Below are 18820 nucleotides of genomic sequence, written 5' to 3' on the forward strand. Positions count from 1 at the left end.
AGTCCCAGCAGTGAAGCATGGTGGTGGCAGCATCATGCTGTGGGGGTGTTTTTTAGCTGCAGGGACAGGACGACTGGTTGCAATTGAGGGAAAGATGGATGCGGCCAAGTACAGGGATATCCTGGACGAAAACCTTCTCCAGAGTGCTCAGGACCTCAGATTGGGCCGAAGGTTTACCTTCCAACAAGACGATGACCCTAAGCACACAGCTAAAATAACGAAGGAGTGGCTTCACAACTCTGTGACTGTTCTTGAATGGCCCAGCCAGAGCCCTGACGTAAACCGAATTGAGCATCCACCAACGTTTACCATCCAACCTGACAGAACTGGAGAGGATCTGCAAGGAGGACTGGCAGAGGATCCCCAAATCCAGGTGTGAAAAACTTGTTGCATCTTTCCCAAAAAGACTCATGGCTGTATTAGATCAAAAGGGTGCTTCTACTAAATACTGAGCAAAGGGTCTGAATACTTAGGACCATGTGATATTTCAGTTTTTCTTTATTAATAAATCTGCAAAAATGTCAACAATTCTGTGTTTTTCTGTCAATATGGGGTGCTGTGTGTACATTAATGAGGAAAAAAATTAACTTAAATGATTTTAGCAAATGGCTGCAATATAACAAAGAGTGAAAAATTTAAGGGGGTCTGAATACTTTCCGTACCCACTGTATATACTTATAATATATATATATATAAGCTATATAACTATTTTATTCCTTTGTAATAAGCTTTGGAAGACAGAAAACATAATTGCTAAGCAATTTATAGTCTATTTTGGTTTATTAAGGATCAAATTGTGCATGTCTGCCTGAGTGGTTTATTTGGAACAGTTGAGTGTCCTCTAAGCCTTTTTTGATTTGTGAGGAGGTGTTAACCAGAGTTCATTGACATTTCTTGTATCCTTTAAGCAATAGTTCACCCAAAAATTATGATTCTGTCATGTTTACTCACCATCATGACATTCTGTAATTGCGTTCCTGTAGCTCAAACACTACAGCATTGCACCAGTCATGCCAAGGTCATGGGTTGGATTCCCAAGGAATACAAACCCAATTCCAAAAAAGTTGGGACACTGTACAAATTGTGAGTAAAAAAGGAATGGAATAATTTACAAATCTCATAAACTTATATTTTATTCACAATAGAATATAGATAACATATCAAATGTTGAAAGTGAGACATTTTGAAATGTCATGCCAAATATTGGCTCATTTTGGATTTCATGAGAGCTACACATTCCAAAAAAGTTGGGACAGGTAGCAATAAGAGGCCGGAAAAGTTAAATGTACATATAAGGAACAGCTGGAGGACCAATTTGCAACTTATTAGGTCAATTGGCAACATGATTGGGTATAAAAAGAGCCTCTCAGAGTGGCAGTGTCTCTCAGAAGTCAAGATGGGCAGAGGATCACCAATTCCCCCAATGCTGCGGCGAAAAATAGTGGAGCAATATCAGAAAGGAGTTTCTCAAAGAAAAATTGCAAAGAGTTTGAAGTTATCATCATCTACAGTGCATAATATCATCCAAAGATTCAGAGAATCTGGAACAATCTCTGTGCGTAAGGGTCAAGGCCGGAAAACCATACTGGATGCCTGTGATCTTCGGGCCCTTAGACGGCACTGCATCACATACAGGAATGCTACTGTAATGGAAATCACAACATGGGCTCAGGAATACTTCCAGAAAACATTGTCGGTGAACACAATCCACCGTGCCATTCGCCGTTGCCGGCTAAAACTCTATAGGTCAAAAAAGAAGCCATATCTAAACATGATCCAGAAGCGCAGGCGTTTTCTCTGGGCCAAGGCTCATTTAAAATGGACTGTGGCAAAGTGGAAAACTGTTCTGTGGTCAGACGAATCAAAATTTGAAGTTCTTTTTGGAAAACTGGGACGCCATGTCATCTGGACTAAAGAGGACAAGGACAACCCAAGTTGTTATCAGCGCTCAGTTCAGAAGCCTGCATCTCTGATGGTATGGGGTTGCATGAGTGCGTGTGGCATGGGCAGCTTACACATTTGGAAAGGCACCATCAATGCTGAAAGGTATATCTTAGTTCTAGAACAACATATGCTCCCATCCAGATGTTGTCTCTTTCAGGGAAGACCTTGCATTTTCCAACATGACAATGCCAGACTACATACTGCATCAATTACAACATCATGGCTGCGTAGAAGAAGGATCCGGGTACTGAAATGGCCAGCCTGCAGTCCAGATCTTTCACCCATAGAAAACATTTGGCGCATCATAAAGAGGAAGATGCGACAAAGAAGACCTAAGATAGTTGAGCAACTAGAAGCCTGTATTAGACAAGAATGGGACAACATTCCTATTCCTAAACTTGAGCAACTTGTCTCCTCAGTCCCCAGACATTTGCAGACTGTTATAAAAAGAAGAGGGGACGCCACACAGTGGTAAACATGGCCTTGTCCCAACTTTTTTGAGATGTGTTGATGCCATGAAATTTAAAATCAACTTATTTTCCCCTTAAAATTATACATTTTCTCAGTTTAAACATTTGATATGTCATCTATGTTGTATTCTGAATAAAATATTGAAATTTGAAACTTCCACATCATTGCATTCTGTTTTTATTCACAATTTGTACAGTGTCCCAACTTTTCTGGAATCGGGTTTGTACATGAACTAATAAAATGTATTCCTTAAATGCAAAGTAAATTGCTTTGGATTAAATGTAAAAAGTGTAAATGTAAATTCCAATCCTGTATGACTTTATTCTATAGAAGACAAAACATGATGTTTAGTTTAAATCCAAAAAGGACAAGTAGCACCACAGACATATTACAGAAGTTCAAAAGAATTGTGCGCTATATTCTTTGCAAGCCAATTCTTTTTAGCTTAAAATCCACCATACCCTTCAAATCTCATTTAAGCTAATTTATATTCAAATTTATAATATGGAATGGAATATAGAGCATGATTAGTATAGATTACTTTTATTGTTCTTTTTTACTGACCATTAAATGCAATCACAGTCTATTCTCAAGTTATGGAAAAGAGCAGCTTGGACATTCTATTAAATATCTCCATTCATGGTCTATGGAATAAAGTCATAAGGATTGAAATGACATGAAGCTGAGTAAATGATGACAGAATTTATTAAAAGTTTCTGTGGTTGAGTCAGATGAGGCCTATGTCAAAGGACATTTTCTGTTGCAGCAAAACATGAAAATCATATTTGTCCCAAGTTGTTCTGGTAGGAACACAAGACTATTACACAGTGTAATAAATTATAATGAACGTCTAAGAAAAAGACCTTTGCACTGAAACAAAAGTAATAATTCTGTGTCAAATAGCTTCAGTAAAGTGAAGAACTTCTAAACAAGCCTGAACCTGAGAAACGTCTCGAGCGCCCTGATCTCGCAGGAGCGTCAAAACCTGCAAAACAGCAGAGGCTGCGGGCTTCTGTCCTCAGCAAACTCTGTTTGAGAACATGTCAGCCCGGATGGCCAAACACACACTGTGTATACAGTGTCAATCACAGTGTTGACACGAAACATTTCCCAGGGCAGAAAGGATTTGACTGAAACCCCACTGTGTTACGCGAGGCTATTAATTTGAGAACAGATGTCTTTAGGAGAGAAACTCCTTCTAAAGCCCCACTCGAGAGGTCCAGAAAGGAAAACACTTAGAGAATTGCTCTGTCATGGGAGGAATTCCACAGTCGAACCACAGAGAACCACCAATACGAGAGCATGTAACACAGAAACCGTATCTCTAGAAAGTGTTCTCTAAGTGGAGCTCTAGATGCCTCATTCCCTGATGGACGTCTGATCATTAATGAGAGGGCGAGTGAGCTCTGTCCGGTCCACTGATAAGCTCTTTTCACCATGCAAAGATGAATCTCTTCCTGAGACAATTACTATAAAAAAAGACCATGATAACAAGAAAACACTTATGAAGAGGACAAGAAGGTGGCTACAAATGTAGCATTGTAAATGGCTGACAAGGTGTTGTCATGCAGTTGCTAATGTGATCTATGGGTTTTTTTCAAGGTAAATATCGTAGGCCAGACTGCTTGTAAAAATTGCACATTGGTACCGGATGAGTTGTGCATCTAAATGTAATATAATCTTTATGTACAGTATAAGGGTGAGCAGTGACAAATAAGAGTGAGCATGATAAATAAAAGGAAAATATTTTAAAAACGTTAAAATACTGTACATGCTCTTAGAAATCTTCTCTTTGTATGCATGTTAGTATCAGGGTTATTATTGTAGTCGATTGAAACTTAAACTAAAACCATATACAGTTTTGTTGTCGCTTGAAATAAAATAAACATTGAAGTATTTAAAGATCATTTGTATTTAATAAAAACTATAAAGACATGAAAACGTATAGAAATGACAAAAACACAACGAAAGTACTAAAACTGTACTAAAATTAAAATGAATACGGAAACTATAAATATATATATATATCAATTCAAAATAGTAGTTGTTCAATGATTCTAAAATAACACTGGTATAATAGTTTATATGTAATAGTTTTTTTTTTAGATTTACATTTAATTAATTATTATTTTTTGTTTATATAATTACTTATATAAAAATATTTTCCAAATGTACAAATATTATGAATTATTATTAATAGTACTATAATAATAATAATAACAATAATAATAATAATACTTTAATCACATTTTTCAGCAATTGCACCATTTTATAGTCTGAACTAGGGCTGCACAATTTGGGGAAAAAAATCTAATTGTTATTTCTGGTTAAAATTTCGATTCTAACTGCGGTTTTTAAAACATATAATAATTAGATAAAAATTAATGATAAGATAATAACAATACTAATTTTATTTTACAGAAAACTATTGTTTTACAGAAAACTGCAGGGTTACTTGTTAACATACAGGTCTACAACTGTACATAATATCATACTGTTATGATATAAATCTTTGACAGTAATTTCTTAATTTTTATCAGGAGGTTTGTAAAATCAAAAATGGAGTCCATGTCATTAATATGAAACATGAGCCTTTTATACAACCACTGTGTGTGTGTGGGGGGGGGGGGGACTCATGTACACTTATATTCACTGGCGATAAACATGGATTATCATATGTTTACTTCAAATTCCTTTAGAGAGAAGGATTATTTTTCCTCTTTATGGCCAAAATAGGACTGAGTGTGCATTACTGAGTGCTAAACTCATGTAATGTCTGTTTCATTCATACTGGACGCCCAGAGGGCGCACTCGCGCAGAAACTCCACAAATGCATCACAGAAGTAATAGAACTCATGACGCTCAAGAAATCCCTAATATGGACAAAGGAATCCAGCTATCGCTGTAACTGAATTAAAAGAAGATAGAAACGCCTGAACTGATTGAAGACAATAAACCTACGACAATATATGGTTTATCTATGTTCTTCACACCACCTCGGGTGTAAGATAAGCAAAATTACCTACTGGCGCTGTGAATATATTTATTTCATTAAAATCACAGCCTTTGTGATTCAATAATCGCATCAAGCCAAATCGCGTTTTCGGTTCGATTTTTGTAGCCCTAGTCTGAACTAATCTTGCTTTTTCATACAAGGTCAAATAACATGATATTTTAAGAGACTTACTGCACCGACCTTGACACACAGTCAAGCTCTATATGATATAATTTCCCTTTTTTCATGTTGGTCGCACCACATGACCTTTGGCAGGCAAAATTTGTTTTAATATACTGTGAATTTTTTTTTTAATATACTGTGAAGTTCTCATTAATGATGCTTTTTTTCCTTTTTTATGATATCAGACAGTCGTACCACCCTGACATTTTTGACTATATACCCCCCAAAAATGAATAAAATCAATTAACATGCGAGTAAGCAGAGGGAAAGTGTTTAACCAATGCTTTTGCAAATGACAATGACAGATCACTCTGTCAAAACATCAGAGAAAAGGCACTCAGGTCAATGAATCACTAGGGCTGGGTTTTGACACAAATTTCACAATTCGATTTGATTCTCATTCACAAGCTTGCGATTCGATTACTAATTTGATTCGATTCAATATCGATTATTTTGGATATATTTGGCAGGCAAAATTTGTTTTAATATACTGTGAATTTTTTTTTTTATATACTGTGAAGTTCTCATTAATGATGCTTTTTTCCCTTTTTTATGATATCAGACAGTCGTACCACCCTGACATTTTTGACTATATACCCCCCAAAAATGAATAAAATCAATTAACATGCGAGTAAGCAGAGGGAAAGTGTTTAACCAATGCTTTTGCAAATAACAATGACAGATCACTCTGTCAAAACATCAGAGAAAAGGCACTCAGGTCAATGAATCACTAGGGCTGGGTTTTGACACAAATTTCACAATTCGATTTGATTCTCATTCACAAGCTTGCGATTCGATTACTAATTCGATTCGATTCAATATCGATTATTTTGGATATACAGTATATCAGGTACACATGCCTAATCTTCTCAAGGAAAGAAAATCTCTCAACTAATGCTGTAAAATAAACATGAGAGTCAGTTGGTACTACATTACTATAATACTATTTTTTTTAATATAAACATAATGGTGGCTGTCATAAAAACTTGATGGATTTATTCAAACATAAATTAAAGATTGAAGAACAGTAACATTTATAATGAATATGTTATATGGTGCATATATTTAGCAAAATGCCCCTCTCTACAGTTTATTTTTCTGTCTGATTAATGAGGTAAATACGACGTTACGTGACATTGTTTACAAGACATTATATTGACGTCTTTGCACGGAGGAAACACTGATTGAGAGATTACATGAGACAGGATATGGATTGTAAAGTTGTACTCTTTTTTTTAACTCACCTTCGGATATTTAGTCATGTTTATTTTGTGCTGAAACTGGTATTAATGTGGAGGAGACGATCAGTTCACATGTGCCTCGCGCTGCTGCGTCTGTTGAACTGAGGCGCTACAGCGATCTGTCACTCATCATTAAACAGTACCAAAACGGCATTTATTGTTTGAATCCTGCAATACAATGGATGGACAGAATTTGAAATCTGAGACTTTGTTTCATATTAAAAGTACCAAAGCACAATGCTTATTTCCATATATCGGATGGAAGGTGCGCTTCAATGTTCCGTCCATTAACTGAAAACAGGCTAGACTAATCGATTCTTGGGATTTAAGAATCGATATCGTTCAGTAAAAATGATAATGGATTAATATCGAGATAGCTATATTTTTTACCCAGCCCTATGAATTACATATTTACTTTGTTTTTAAATGTATTGATAGGCCAAAAAATAGCATCACATTATTGACCCATAAAGCATTAGTGGTCCTGGCTAAGGCTCATAAAGAAAAAATGCCACGTATTTGAATAACGTAAAGCCTCATCACATTCCACACATGCTATCATGGTTAAAGTTCAGGACATATTGTTGTAAAATGCTCTGGTAGTGATGAAAGTACAGAACAAAAGAGGTTATTCACTTCTGTTCAGGTCTATTCATTACATCTGAAGTCGCTCCACTAGCCCATACCGTGAGAAATTCAGAGCATTCTCATAAGTTGTGACCACAAAGCCAGATTGTGTTCACATTTGACTGAAATCGGCTGCCTTAGTCAAACCCTTTGTTATGTGGGGGAGCTAAAGCCTCGTTAGTGTGGCCGTCTCTGTTATCCACTCTTTGTGATTCTGATGTGTCATAAAGCTGTTTTCCATCTCTCTTTCCCTCCTCGTTCTTCACCAGTGCATCGTTAAATGAATACCACATGTGTCCGTCGAGTCCATAAAGGAGAGATGTGATTTAGGCTCCCATTCCACCAGCATTACAAGCAGTTGACAGGACTCCAGGCCCGGGCCCCGCTGCTCTCTCACAGCACTTCCTGCCGACTGGAGGCAGGACGCCGTCCCCAGGGAGCAGCCCGGCATCTGGACTTGGCCCCAGATCGTTTTCCCAGGAAACGTGTGCTCCTTGTAGCGAGGCTACAACAAACTGGCACTCTACACCAACCCCCACAAACCAACTCATTCCCACTCACAGTAATGAAGAGCTTCAGCCAAGCCACGAGCAGCACAAAACACAAACCTGAGCCTCAAACTCTCATTTCCCTTAGCAAAATATATATTGCTCATTTAAATTATACAAAAAAGATCATGTGGGCTTTTCTATAAAGAGATATTGTTTTGGTAGATGAGAAAAATGAACACTTTAAAATCTGACATTTGAAATAAGTTACATTTAATAGTTGCGTAAAATGAATTATTTTGTTTTTAAATAGAAGAGTTTACTAAACCTTTAGACATCATATTTCATATTTAGAGTATCATATTTCATACATCAGGATTTTATGGCTCATAAATCATGATATAAGAGAATATTGGGCTGATATTATAGAATGAAAAAAAAAATCCCCTCAAGTGTTATTCAGAGGCGCAAACTGAGCAAAAATAAGCAATTCGGTATATATGCTGATAGTTCTGTCCAAAAAATCCTGATTTGTAAATCTTGTAATGCAAATCAATGAGAGCTTTATAACAGACTACTAACATAAATGCATACAGTCTTTCAGCTGTCAGTCTATATCTCACAATAATGTGTTTTACTAAGATGATATTTAAATGCCTATTTTTGTGATCAAAGCTCTGTAGTTTCAAAACAATGGAATGCAATACAATATTGTTGGATCATATTTGCCACTCACATTTTGATGTTTTGATAAATAAAGTGTTCATTTTGAAATACTATTAATAATATGGAAGTTATTCTTACATTGGATCTCAGTTTTTGAGTGAAAAAAAAGCAAAACCTGTGAAAGAAAGGAAGTTGAAAACAATATTTGGTAATAATATAGCATAACAAGACATAAGCAATTTTTGACCAGGAAAACCACACGAGTAACTAATTGAGAAAACAAAAAAACTAAACAAAACAAAAGTACAATTATCTAAATTTTTGTCATACCCTATGTGAGGAAAGTCAGTAGGTTTTATTCCAGTACTATTACATTAACTATAGCATTTTCCAGAAAAGTAAAATTCTCTCTGGGTCAAAAATAACCAAAATACAAAAAAAATAATAATAATAATAAAATTGACAGTTTTAAACAACATTTGTGTCATATATGCTTTTTGTGTCACTGTAAAAAAATAAAATAAAAATAAAAATCCACCAAAATCAACTTAAAAAATTTAATTATGTATTTATTTTTACATTTAATTAATTTTTTTTTAAGTATAATCATATTGGTTGTACAAGTCATTTCAACTTAAATTACTCTGATCCGACTTAAAAAAAGTATTGCACTGTTCCCATCATTTAAATTGACTGAGAGTAGAGTCTCACATAGGGAGCGCTCTTTGTGTGATGCATAGCATTGCTGCCTATGTAAGGAGTGTTATAATTCAGGCACTTAAGAGCATCCATTACTGTCTAATGCATTTATAGTTGGTTGCTATGTAGGCAGTGAGTATCTAGGCAGTTCACTAGGTTTTGGAGCACAGCTACAGTCTCACTTCAGAGCCAGAAATACTTGAATCGCTTCTCCAGATACTGACTAGTAAGTATAACAGCACTTTAATCAGAAAGTTTCAGACGCTGCTTGAAGTTTTTGGGGCACGCAGGTCTCTCAATGTGATATATTACACTTGTCTGAGGGGTTTTTTTTAGTCTCAGGTAGTGCATGCAGTACATTTTTTTTCTCTACATACATTAAAAAGATTTCCACTCGACTCTTATGACAGTCTGGGATATCACAGATACCCAGTTTGCCATACTCAGGCTGACAACTGATCAGCAGGTTGTGAGAACAAGGAAACGAGAAACAGACTCAACATTTTGGTCTCTTTACATGCATTTTGTGCATTGCACCCAGTGGGATAAAATTCAGCTTGAACAAAAGTTCTCGAGGGCTCTGGTGGGATCACGGCACCATTTCGGAACCTTTATTTCCATGGCATTACTAATTCAGTTCACTGTGGGAAGACTGTCCATTGCCTATTTTTCTCCCTGTTGGAACAGACATTCTGGCTTAATTTCCACAAGTGCAGCATAGTTAACCCCATCAATGCCATATCATCTGTACAATCACAAACAGCTCATGTAATTTCATCGTTTTTATTTGAATATATTAATTATGAAACCAATTTACTCTAGAATGCAGTGTTGGTCAGTTCCTTTACAACTACTTCAAAAAATAACCGTGAATTTAACGGTAAAAGACTGTAAAAATGCTACAGTAAAAACCTATTAAATGGTTAACGGTAAATTCCCCTACTATATACGGTGAAAAACTGTATTGGACATTACATGTATTGGACATTAATTTTACGATAGTATACCGTTTTTGGAAGTGAAAAAAGACAGTATAATTTACAGTGAATAACCGTAAATTGACATTCCCAGAATTCCCTGCGTTACATTTCAAATTTGATGTTTTTATTTGTTGTTGAAATAATTATGTTTTTTCTTATTTTTTTCTTTTCAGTTTTGTATTTTAGGGTTGTATATTACACCTAATGTTGTTAAATGAATATTTATTGCATGATTTCAGTTTCATGTGTGTTACCGTGATGGTGTTTAGCACCGTACTCCAACAAGTCGGGGCTACCGTCGAACTGCTTTGAGGGGATATACAAATTCAAGGCACCCCACACCCGCCTAGACACAAACAACAATCGTGAAAAACAAAAAGGAAAAACAGGCCTACAGCAAAGTGCAGCACCGTTGAGTTTAACGCATTTGGCAGACTGCTAACGGCTAACACAACAAGCTGACAGATGGAACGAAATCAGGGTGTGTGGTTTTGACACTACGACTCCATTGTGTCAAGAACAACCTGCGAAAATGTGATAGAGTGTTAAATGGAAAATGAAGCAAAGCAAATTTTTTGACCGAAGACTTGACATATCATAATCTCTTTCACTAACAATTGTGACAAACTTCTCACAACCTGTGTTGTACAACCAATCGTCACACTTAGCTAACAGAATATGACGATTCCTAAAGATGAGCTTCGGCCTGAGAGTATGCGCAGCAAGATCATTGAGCAACGGCATCCTCAAATGTGACCCTGGAGCACAAAAGCAGTCTTAAGTCGCTGGGGTATGTTTGTAGCAATAGCCAAAAATACTTTGTATGGGTCAAAATTATAGATTTTTCTTTTATGCCAAAAATCATTAGGATATTATGTAAAGATCATGTTCCATGAAGATATTTTGTAAATTGCCTACCGTAAATATATCAAAACTTCATTTTTGATTAGTAATATGCATTGCTAAGGACTTCATTTGGACATTTTTAAAGGCGATTTTCTCAATATTTAGATTTTTTTGCACCCTCAGATTCCAGGTTTTCAAATAGTTGTATCTCGACCAAATATTGTCCTAACAAACATCAATATACATGCATATACCTATACATCAATGGAAAGCTTATTTATTCAGCTTTCAGATGATGTATAAATCTCAATTTTGAAAAATTGACACTTTAGAATGGTTTTGTGGTCCAGGGTCACAAATATATTTTTTAGGCCACTTGATTTTTTGATTTGTGGTTTTAGTTGGATTATCAAATTCAGAATGAAATGTAATGCACATTTATTGGTGAATCAAGAAAACATGAAACCGTTCATACACAGATTTTATGCAAAAATGTGTTTATGCACAGTTAGTAGGGCTGTGCATCTTTAGGTAGATGAATCCATTCGATGCACGGTTCACAGGTTTTCGATTTGACTCAGAAATTATTTTTGTAAATTTCGAACGATTTGATCCGATTCACAAAGAGATTTGATTCAAATAATGATTTAATTCTGCATTTTTAAGTGCATTTTGTAGAATTATGTAAACGCTTCTGCTGATGTGTCTTAGAAAAAGAACAACAAAAAGACAAACTACTTAAAATTGTTTACTGCGGTGAGGTGTTTGCACAATGCAAGCATTTTATTTCAAATATAGTGGCCATGCAGTGAGTTAGCAGCTTTATCAATGGTTTGTTCACATTTGATTCAAGACTCTAAAGCTATTGTGAAAGAGCTGTCATATGCTCATGTGATAGTCAGTGACCGTTGTGTTTATATATTTTAATATATTAAATAATACTTCACTGAAATGTGGCTCATTCCATTTCTAACATTTTAAATAGATTCTTGGCCAAAACAAAATGGATTCATGATTCAAATTTCATGTTTTAAGATCATTGCATATGCATCGGCAGGATCTGTAATCAAGGCATTGAGAAAACAAGTGAATCCTGACACCCTTATGAGTCCCAGTGTGTCATGGCTATTACCCAAGCTGTCACTGGGAACATATCATACAGTTCGACAAGAAGCAGCTGTTAAAAGTACCATAAACACAGTGTCTTACCTGTCGCTGCTGTGCCATTTTGAAACGGATTCCAGCACCATGTTGACTAAGTGGAGGCCTTTGACTTAGAGGTTTAGTTTGTAGGCAGGCAGATGGCTGTATGGGCATCTGACAGTTCTGAATGTGCATGCCCTGGCCTGCTGTAGACGGCTGCTGTTGCATGGTTGTTTTGTTTGGTGGAGCAGCCATGATGGGCATTTGTTGGACCGTGGTGGAAGGTGGTGCTTTAGGGCTGAAATGCGGCATCGGCTTAGCGCTGAGAACCTTTGTGTCCATGTGATGGGATGGGTTGAATTCATTGGGCTTGAGAAAGCAGTTGGACATGCCTTTGGCCTGACCAGCACTCTGAGTGCTGAGTCTCTGCTGAGAAAGGGAAGCATTACCGGGAAGAGTCTCCTGATTGAAAGAGCCAGGAGTTTGGTGGACACCCAAGGCAGAAGACCAGTTCCTAACCCCTCCTGCTTGACTCTGCTGGTGGTTGTGGAGCATAGAGTTGGGCTGCTGTTGGTTAGCAGCCATTTGCTTTAGCTGCTCAGCATGTGACATCTCAGGCCATGCTGGAAGACCTCGAGAGGGACCGCCAGTAGGTACCTGTCCATGGTGTCCTGAAGTGATGGATGAGGTGGATAAAGTTGTGTTGGCCAAGGAGAAGGAAGGTCTGGCAGAGGCTGATCTTAGTTGTGGAGAGCTTCCAGTCGCCTGGCTAAAATCTGGTGAGTACTCTGTCTTGATTGGCTTATCCAGGTGAATACAAAGAGGTGCCTCTCCAGCTGAACTGGGTCGACCCAGATCTAGACCGAAGTCATCATCTTGCTTTAGCATCTTCTCCAGCTCTAGATCATTGAGTGATGGCACAGTCTTGGTGAGCTCATCGAACAAATCCTGGAGATCTGGGTCAATCTGTCCACTTACATCATCTTTGAAGTCAAAGGTCAACATCGAAGGATTTGTGGATGATTGGCCGCAGGTCGGAACTTCAGTCGGTTCCTTCTTCATACCCCTTAGAGTCATGTTGAATAAATCACTGCTGACTCCGTGAGGCATCATGAAGGTGTCCTTTCTTCGAAGGATGTTACCCTGGGTGGCATCCCCTACCAATCTTTGAGGCTGCCCTGAAGCCAAAGCACAGGAACCAGGTCGAAAAGAGCTGGCTTCCATGCGGAGGCGCTTGAAGTCGGACCCTGATGCTCCACAGGAGAGGCCATTCTGCTTGGATGTATATCCAGGAGACTGCGCTTCAATCTTTCTCCTCAGTCCCTGCTGAAAATGCAAAGAATGGAAAGTCAATGAGGATTTAAAAAAAAATGTTTTACAAGTCAGGTGAAAAAAAAGTCTAAACGACTGTTTGATTGACAATTAAAGGGGTACTGCTCTACAGATTTGATCAAAAGAATTCTTCAAAAGCCTTACGCTAGCTTTCTACAGCCAAAATGAACTAATGTTCTGCTCAACTGGGAGACAAGGGCGCATCATGTAACAAGACTATCACTATCTAATTAATGAACTCTTATTAAAATACTCTTTGATGTTTCAAACCAATTAAATCTATGACGGAAGTTCTAAATATTAGTGTATAAAAATATGTTCTGTGGGTGAATTATCTCTATGAAAATTGATATAGTTTTGCAATTTACTGCTGGGACTCTTTAGCCTTGCTCAGATGTCCATTTTTGTATTTCAAAAGAGACTTTAATATAGAAAGATTATGATTTCCCACATGGCCCTAACAGGGTAATGCCTACAGATATAGGTTAAACTCCTACTTACTAAGAATGCATGTCCTAGACATTTGGATTCATTTTCTAATGATTCCATGCAAGTTGTGCACATAGAAAGTTCAAACTTTTTTTCCTTTTTGCCAGATTCACAACAGGTGATTACATGCATACATTTGTCCATAACCTTGTGAATGTAGATGAATCTAGATTAATTTAAAGTAAGGAGCTCATGCCCACAGTGATGACTACAGCCATTCATCACTCTCTGCAAGCGGATTGCTCTCTAAAGATATGCTTTTGCCCTGAGAGCATGCATAGCAAGATCTTTGAGTAAAGCCAAGACTGCTAATCTCAAAACCAGCTGAAACACAATAAACAACTTTTATAGAGGCCCAGACTTGATGTGATCAGCTATAATTTTTATGCGGCACCTGTCACAGCTATGATCTGTTTTGTCATTCTGAAACAAGACTTATTTTGGGGTCAATTAGTTATTCCGTTATTTATACATATACATATTTTCTTAACACATCCCATTTTTCTAATTAAACTACACGTCATTTTTGCATTTGTGTTTGTTGGTTAGTTCTGTTCTTAGCCTAATTTTACAATTTGCAAATCAATTTCTGTGTGGAAATATTTGCACGCAGGTTTTACGCACAAATATGTGTATGTACACTGCTACAGTCAATGAGACCCAATCTAAATCATATCATGAACATCCCTGCATCTTCACTAATCCACCTGTTTTACTAGCAGCAGGCCTGTGCTCCCTAACAACATTTGCTGAAAAAAAAAAATACTCCAAGAACTATTGTCTCAAAACCTGGTATTAACTGTGTGGATAAATTTAGCCATTAGATTGATGTTGTTAGACAAAAGAAGGCTTTATCTGTCCCTCATTTGCATGAATTACATTTCCCACTGTTGGCTTGTTGTAAAGATAGCAACATTTTCCTTTTGTGAAACTGTTCCCTTTGTTCCTCAAGTCTTATTTTATGTAAATTAGGCTTGAACAATGACTCATAAGTAATGTTTAAGTAGCTATATAGAGGCAAATGTAGACCAATACTTGTATATAGAATAACTTTTATTTTATTTTAAAGGCACAATACTATAGTTAAATGTTTTGTTAGGTAACTTAAACATTTACTTCACTAAATTAACTGACTGTATATATATATATATATATATATATATATATATATATAGTCAGTTCATTCTGCTAAATGACTAAAATATGATATACATATTGTCTCAACTCTGAACATTTTCAGTTTTATGAGGAAGAATGATGAATATAATTTACCAGACAGAATAATCATGAAGTAGCTGCTAACCGAATCCACCCTAACCAACATTATTTCCACCCAGCTGCAATATTGCCTGCACATGGATATGCAGTTATTTAAACACCATCTGACATTATTGCCTGCAGAGAGAGAGAGAGATGTGTGTTCAGCCCAACTTCATTATCAGCGCAGGGATGGGTGACTGTGGTGCAGTTTCCGCTGTAGCGGCAAATTGGAGGCATTTCCATTTACTGGAAATATTACTGGGCTAGGATGTTTTATGCCTTCAGGACTGGGAGTGATCACAGTTCTCCACACCCCACCCCCATCTCTGTCTCTCAATAGCCAGTATGGTATTTAAATTTGCTATGAATGGCATGCTGACATCAGTATCAAATTATTTTTCCACTCTCTGACTCAGCCAGGTTACAGATAACATATGACATGCATTTGTGTATGTTCAAACAACTTCACTGGGATGGAGTGAGATTTGAACTAGGCTGGACATCAATGCTTGTGTGTTGTTATGTGGTTCCTATGAGGTTTTAAGGCTGTTAGTATGTGTTGCCCAAAACCCCCTTAAAACCAGTCAATAGACCAGATTTACCTGGGGATGCATTTACTGTACAACGACGAAACACACTGCTTAACTACCATGGTATGATGCATCATTGGATAAATTAACTCGCTAGTGACAACTGTTTCCGTACTAACATGGGCTCACCTACCATCATTTGAACCATGTTGGCTGAACAATATAGGACTGTCATTAATAAAGCCATGTGTAGGATGTGGAATAATAACTTCTGCTAATTAATCGATTCAAGATCAAAATTCATGTCAGATTAGTATAGTTTATTTACATGAACAACAGAAGAACAATCAGAATCAACATGAACATGGCATCTGAGGATTCTTCACTATTTTGATCTCCTTAGTTTTGATTATTCAATGTTGGATTCATTGCGGAAAAAGCCGAAACATCGAACTATGTTAAGTAATGAAGAAACTTTTCAACCATAACTGGCTATCAATGATTTTGGGAAACACACCCAAGTTAGGAGACCAACTAAGAGTTTACAGGACACCATTTTCAACAAAAAAATTGAAAAAATGTTGTTTAAAATGGCATTTTGGGGACTGAAAATGCTAACTTTTTAAAATTGGTTTATCTTGCAAACGATGCTGTTATCGTCTCTGTGTATCGTCTCCATAATTATTAACACTAGCGGTGTTTTGTGTCATTCGCATAGTTTTAAAATGCGAATGAAATGAAACGTTCAAAATAAAAAATTAATTTATCCATTTCTGGTAACCCCCGGTTGCTATGGTCACGCCGGTTGTAACAATGAGCAAAGGATGTTGTTCCCTCAACATAGGATCTCAAGGCCACGACTTTACATTGCATGGCCACGACATAAGGATTTCGTTACCTCGACAAAATTATCTTGTGGATATGTAATTTTATCATATGCCCATTAAGTTATTTAATTGAGTTAATATGATGTGGCCATGACAAAACTAAGTGAACCGAACATGTCCCCTCCCAGTCACCGTACTGTGTAAACTACAAAAAGCACAAATTTGTGAAAACAGTGATGCATATTATGTTTAGTCTATAGGAATGTGTATGTGCGCAGGTGCGTAGTTTCTTTACAAAGTGACACCGCCAACTACAGGCCTGGCATGCATAATACAGCGTTTTAATCATTTTTGTGGATTTGTTTGAATGGGGATTGTCTTGACAATGTTGTCATCTGTACATGAAACCTTTCAAGAAAGAAAAAAAAAACCTTTCCATTTAGTCGTTGTCGTGTAAACATACCCTAAGACCAGCAAACAATCGTAGGCTTGTTCAACACAGTCCCTCCTTCATTCTACGTTTATGGGATTTGTTTTAGTGATAGGACAATATTTTGGCCAGGCCGATGAACTGTCCAATCATTTGACTTTTTATTTAATTTTTCTTTGGCCATGAATTCTTAGTACATATTGTGTGAAATTAATGTTCATTTAATTTTGAGTGTGTGTATGTCTCAGTTGCCATTCTTAAATTGCATTATGCAGTGCATATCAAAATAATATCACACATATTGAGCTGGTTATGTGATGCACTATGGTAAAAGTGTATTGAGGTCATAACACAGTACTGTGCAAGGAACCATGCGGGAATAAGTCTTTATTAATCAATAATGTGTCCTTGTAATCATAATTTGTGTTAAAAGCAATAAAATGTGTTTGAATCGAAAGAGTAGGTAAAGTTTTGGAGTTTTGCAAAGATGTAGGTAGAGGCAGTCTTGCAAATTTAGGTTATCAGCAATTGAATAACCAATACTGCTCCACTGACCACACGATTTTCCCACTTGTTTTATTTGCTGGCAAGTGCACACTTTTCTGCACAGTCTGAGCTATCGTTCATCATTCACACACAGTGCTGGATAGATTACATGCAAATGTAATACTCAGCCGTAAGTAGGAGCAATACTGTCGATTGCTAAAATGATAGAATACAGATGTCACACCCCTGTGGACTGTCCATTATGGTTTCTCCCTCTGTGTCCTTATTTGGTTGTTCCTCTCGTCATTATCAGTTAATCACCCTATTATGCTCACCTGTCTGCCCCTCGTTATCTGCCCTATATTAGTTCCTGCCTCTTGTAGTCTAGTTGGTCGGTTATTGTCAATGTGAATGTTACCCCGTGCGTGTGCTCCTATCATGTATTTATTAAAGTGTTCTTGTATCCTGCATCCTCGTTGTCCTGCCTGTTCCCTGGCACAGCAAGATCGTGACAGAATAACCGACCCCAAAACAAGATGTCAACGGCTGAAGACAGGCTTTGGTGTCTGCAGCAGGGTGGTCGGGATTTGGAGAGGTATGTGGAGGAGTTCCTAGAGCTCTCTCACCAGGTGAGCTGGTTCGATTCTGTCCTCGGGGTCTGTTTTCGGCTGGGGCTGGATGATGACGTAATCGGCGGTGATCTTCCCACGTATAGCTTTCCCCTGATCAAGCTGGTTAATCAGGTCCTGTATCTAAATGGAGTTAATCTGGAGGTAGAAGAAGTTGGGAGCGATCATCATCCAGTCCCTCCCGAAAACCACCCCACCTCACCAGCTCACCCCTCGCCCGGACCCTCCACATACCCATCCAAACGTTCCGGTTACCCATCTCATCCCAGCACCGTCTCTGTCCTCAGCCCAGAAGTGCGGGCTGTTCCCGAGTTGAGCCCAGGAAGGGCTCCTGTTCCCGAGTTGAGCCCACGGAGGGCTCCTGTTCCCGAGTTGAGCCCACGGAGGGCTCCTGTTCCCGAGTTGAGCCCACGGAGGGCTCCTGTTCCCGAGTTGAGCCCACGGAGGGCTCCTGTTCCCGAGTTGAGCCCACGGAGGGCTCCTGTTCCCGAGTTGAGCCCACGGAGGGCTCCTGTTCCCGAGTTGAGCCCACGGAGGGCTCCTGTTCCCGAGTT

The 18820-nt window shown here is 37.8% G+C and overlaps 1 protein-coding gene across 4 annotated transcripts in view; it reads right to left on the reverse strand.

Moving 5' to 3' along the window:
• maml2 (mastermind like transcriptional coactivator 2) overlaps positions 1-18820 on the reverse strand; it is a 99946-nt gene that overhangs the window by 12099 nt on the left and 69027 nt on the right. For 3 of the 4 annotated variants that reach the window (XM_016289937.1, XM_016289934.1, XM_016289935.1), the window contains exon 3: positions 12350-13609. In XM_016289937.1, the coding sequence (XP_016145423.1) occupies positions 12350-13609 (1260 nt within the window). The remainder of the gene's footprint in view (positions 1-12349; positions 13610-18820) is intronic. The other variant, XM_016289936.1, reaches the window with a different exon arrangement.

Source organism: Sinocyclocheilus grahami, unplaced genomic scaffold (genome assembly GCF_001515645.1).
Source record: "Sinocyclocheilus grahami isolate Dianchi unplaced genomic scaffold, SAMN03320097.WGS_v1.1 scaffold253.1, whole genome shotgun sequence".
Lineage (NCBI taxonomy): Eukaryota > Metazoa > Chordata > Actinopteri > Cypriniformes > Cyprinidae > Sinocyclocheilus > Sinocyclocheilus grahami.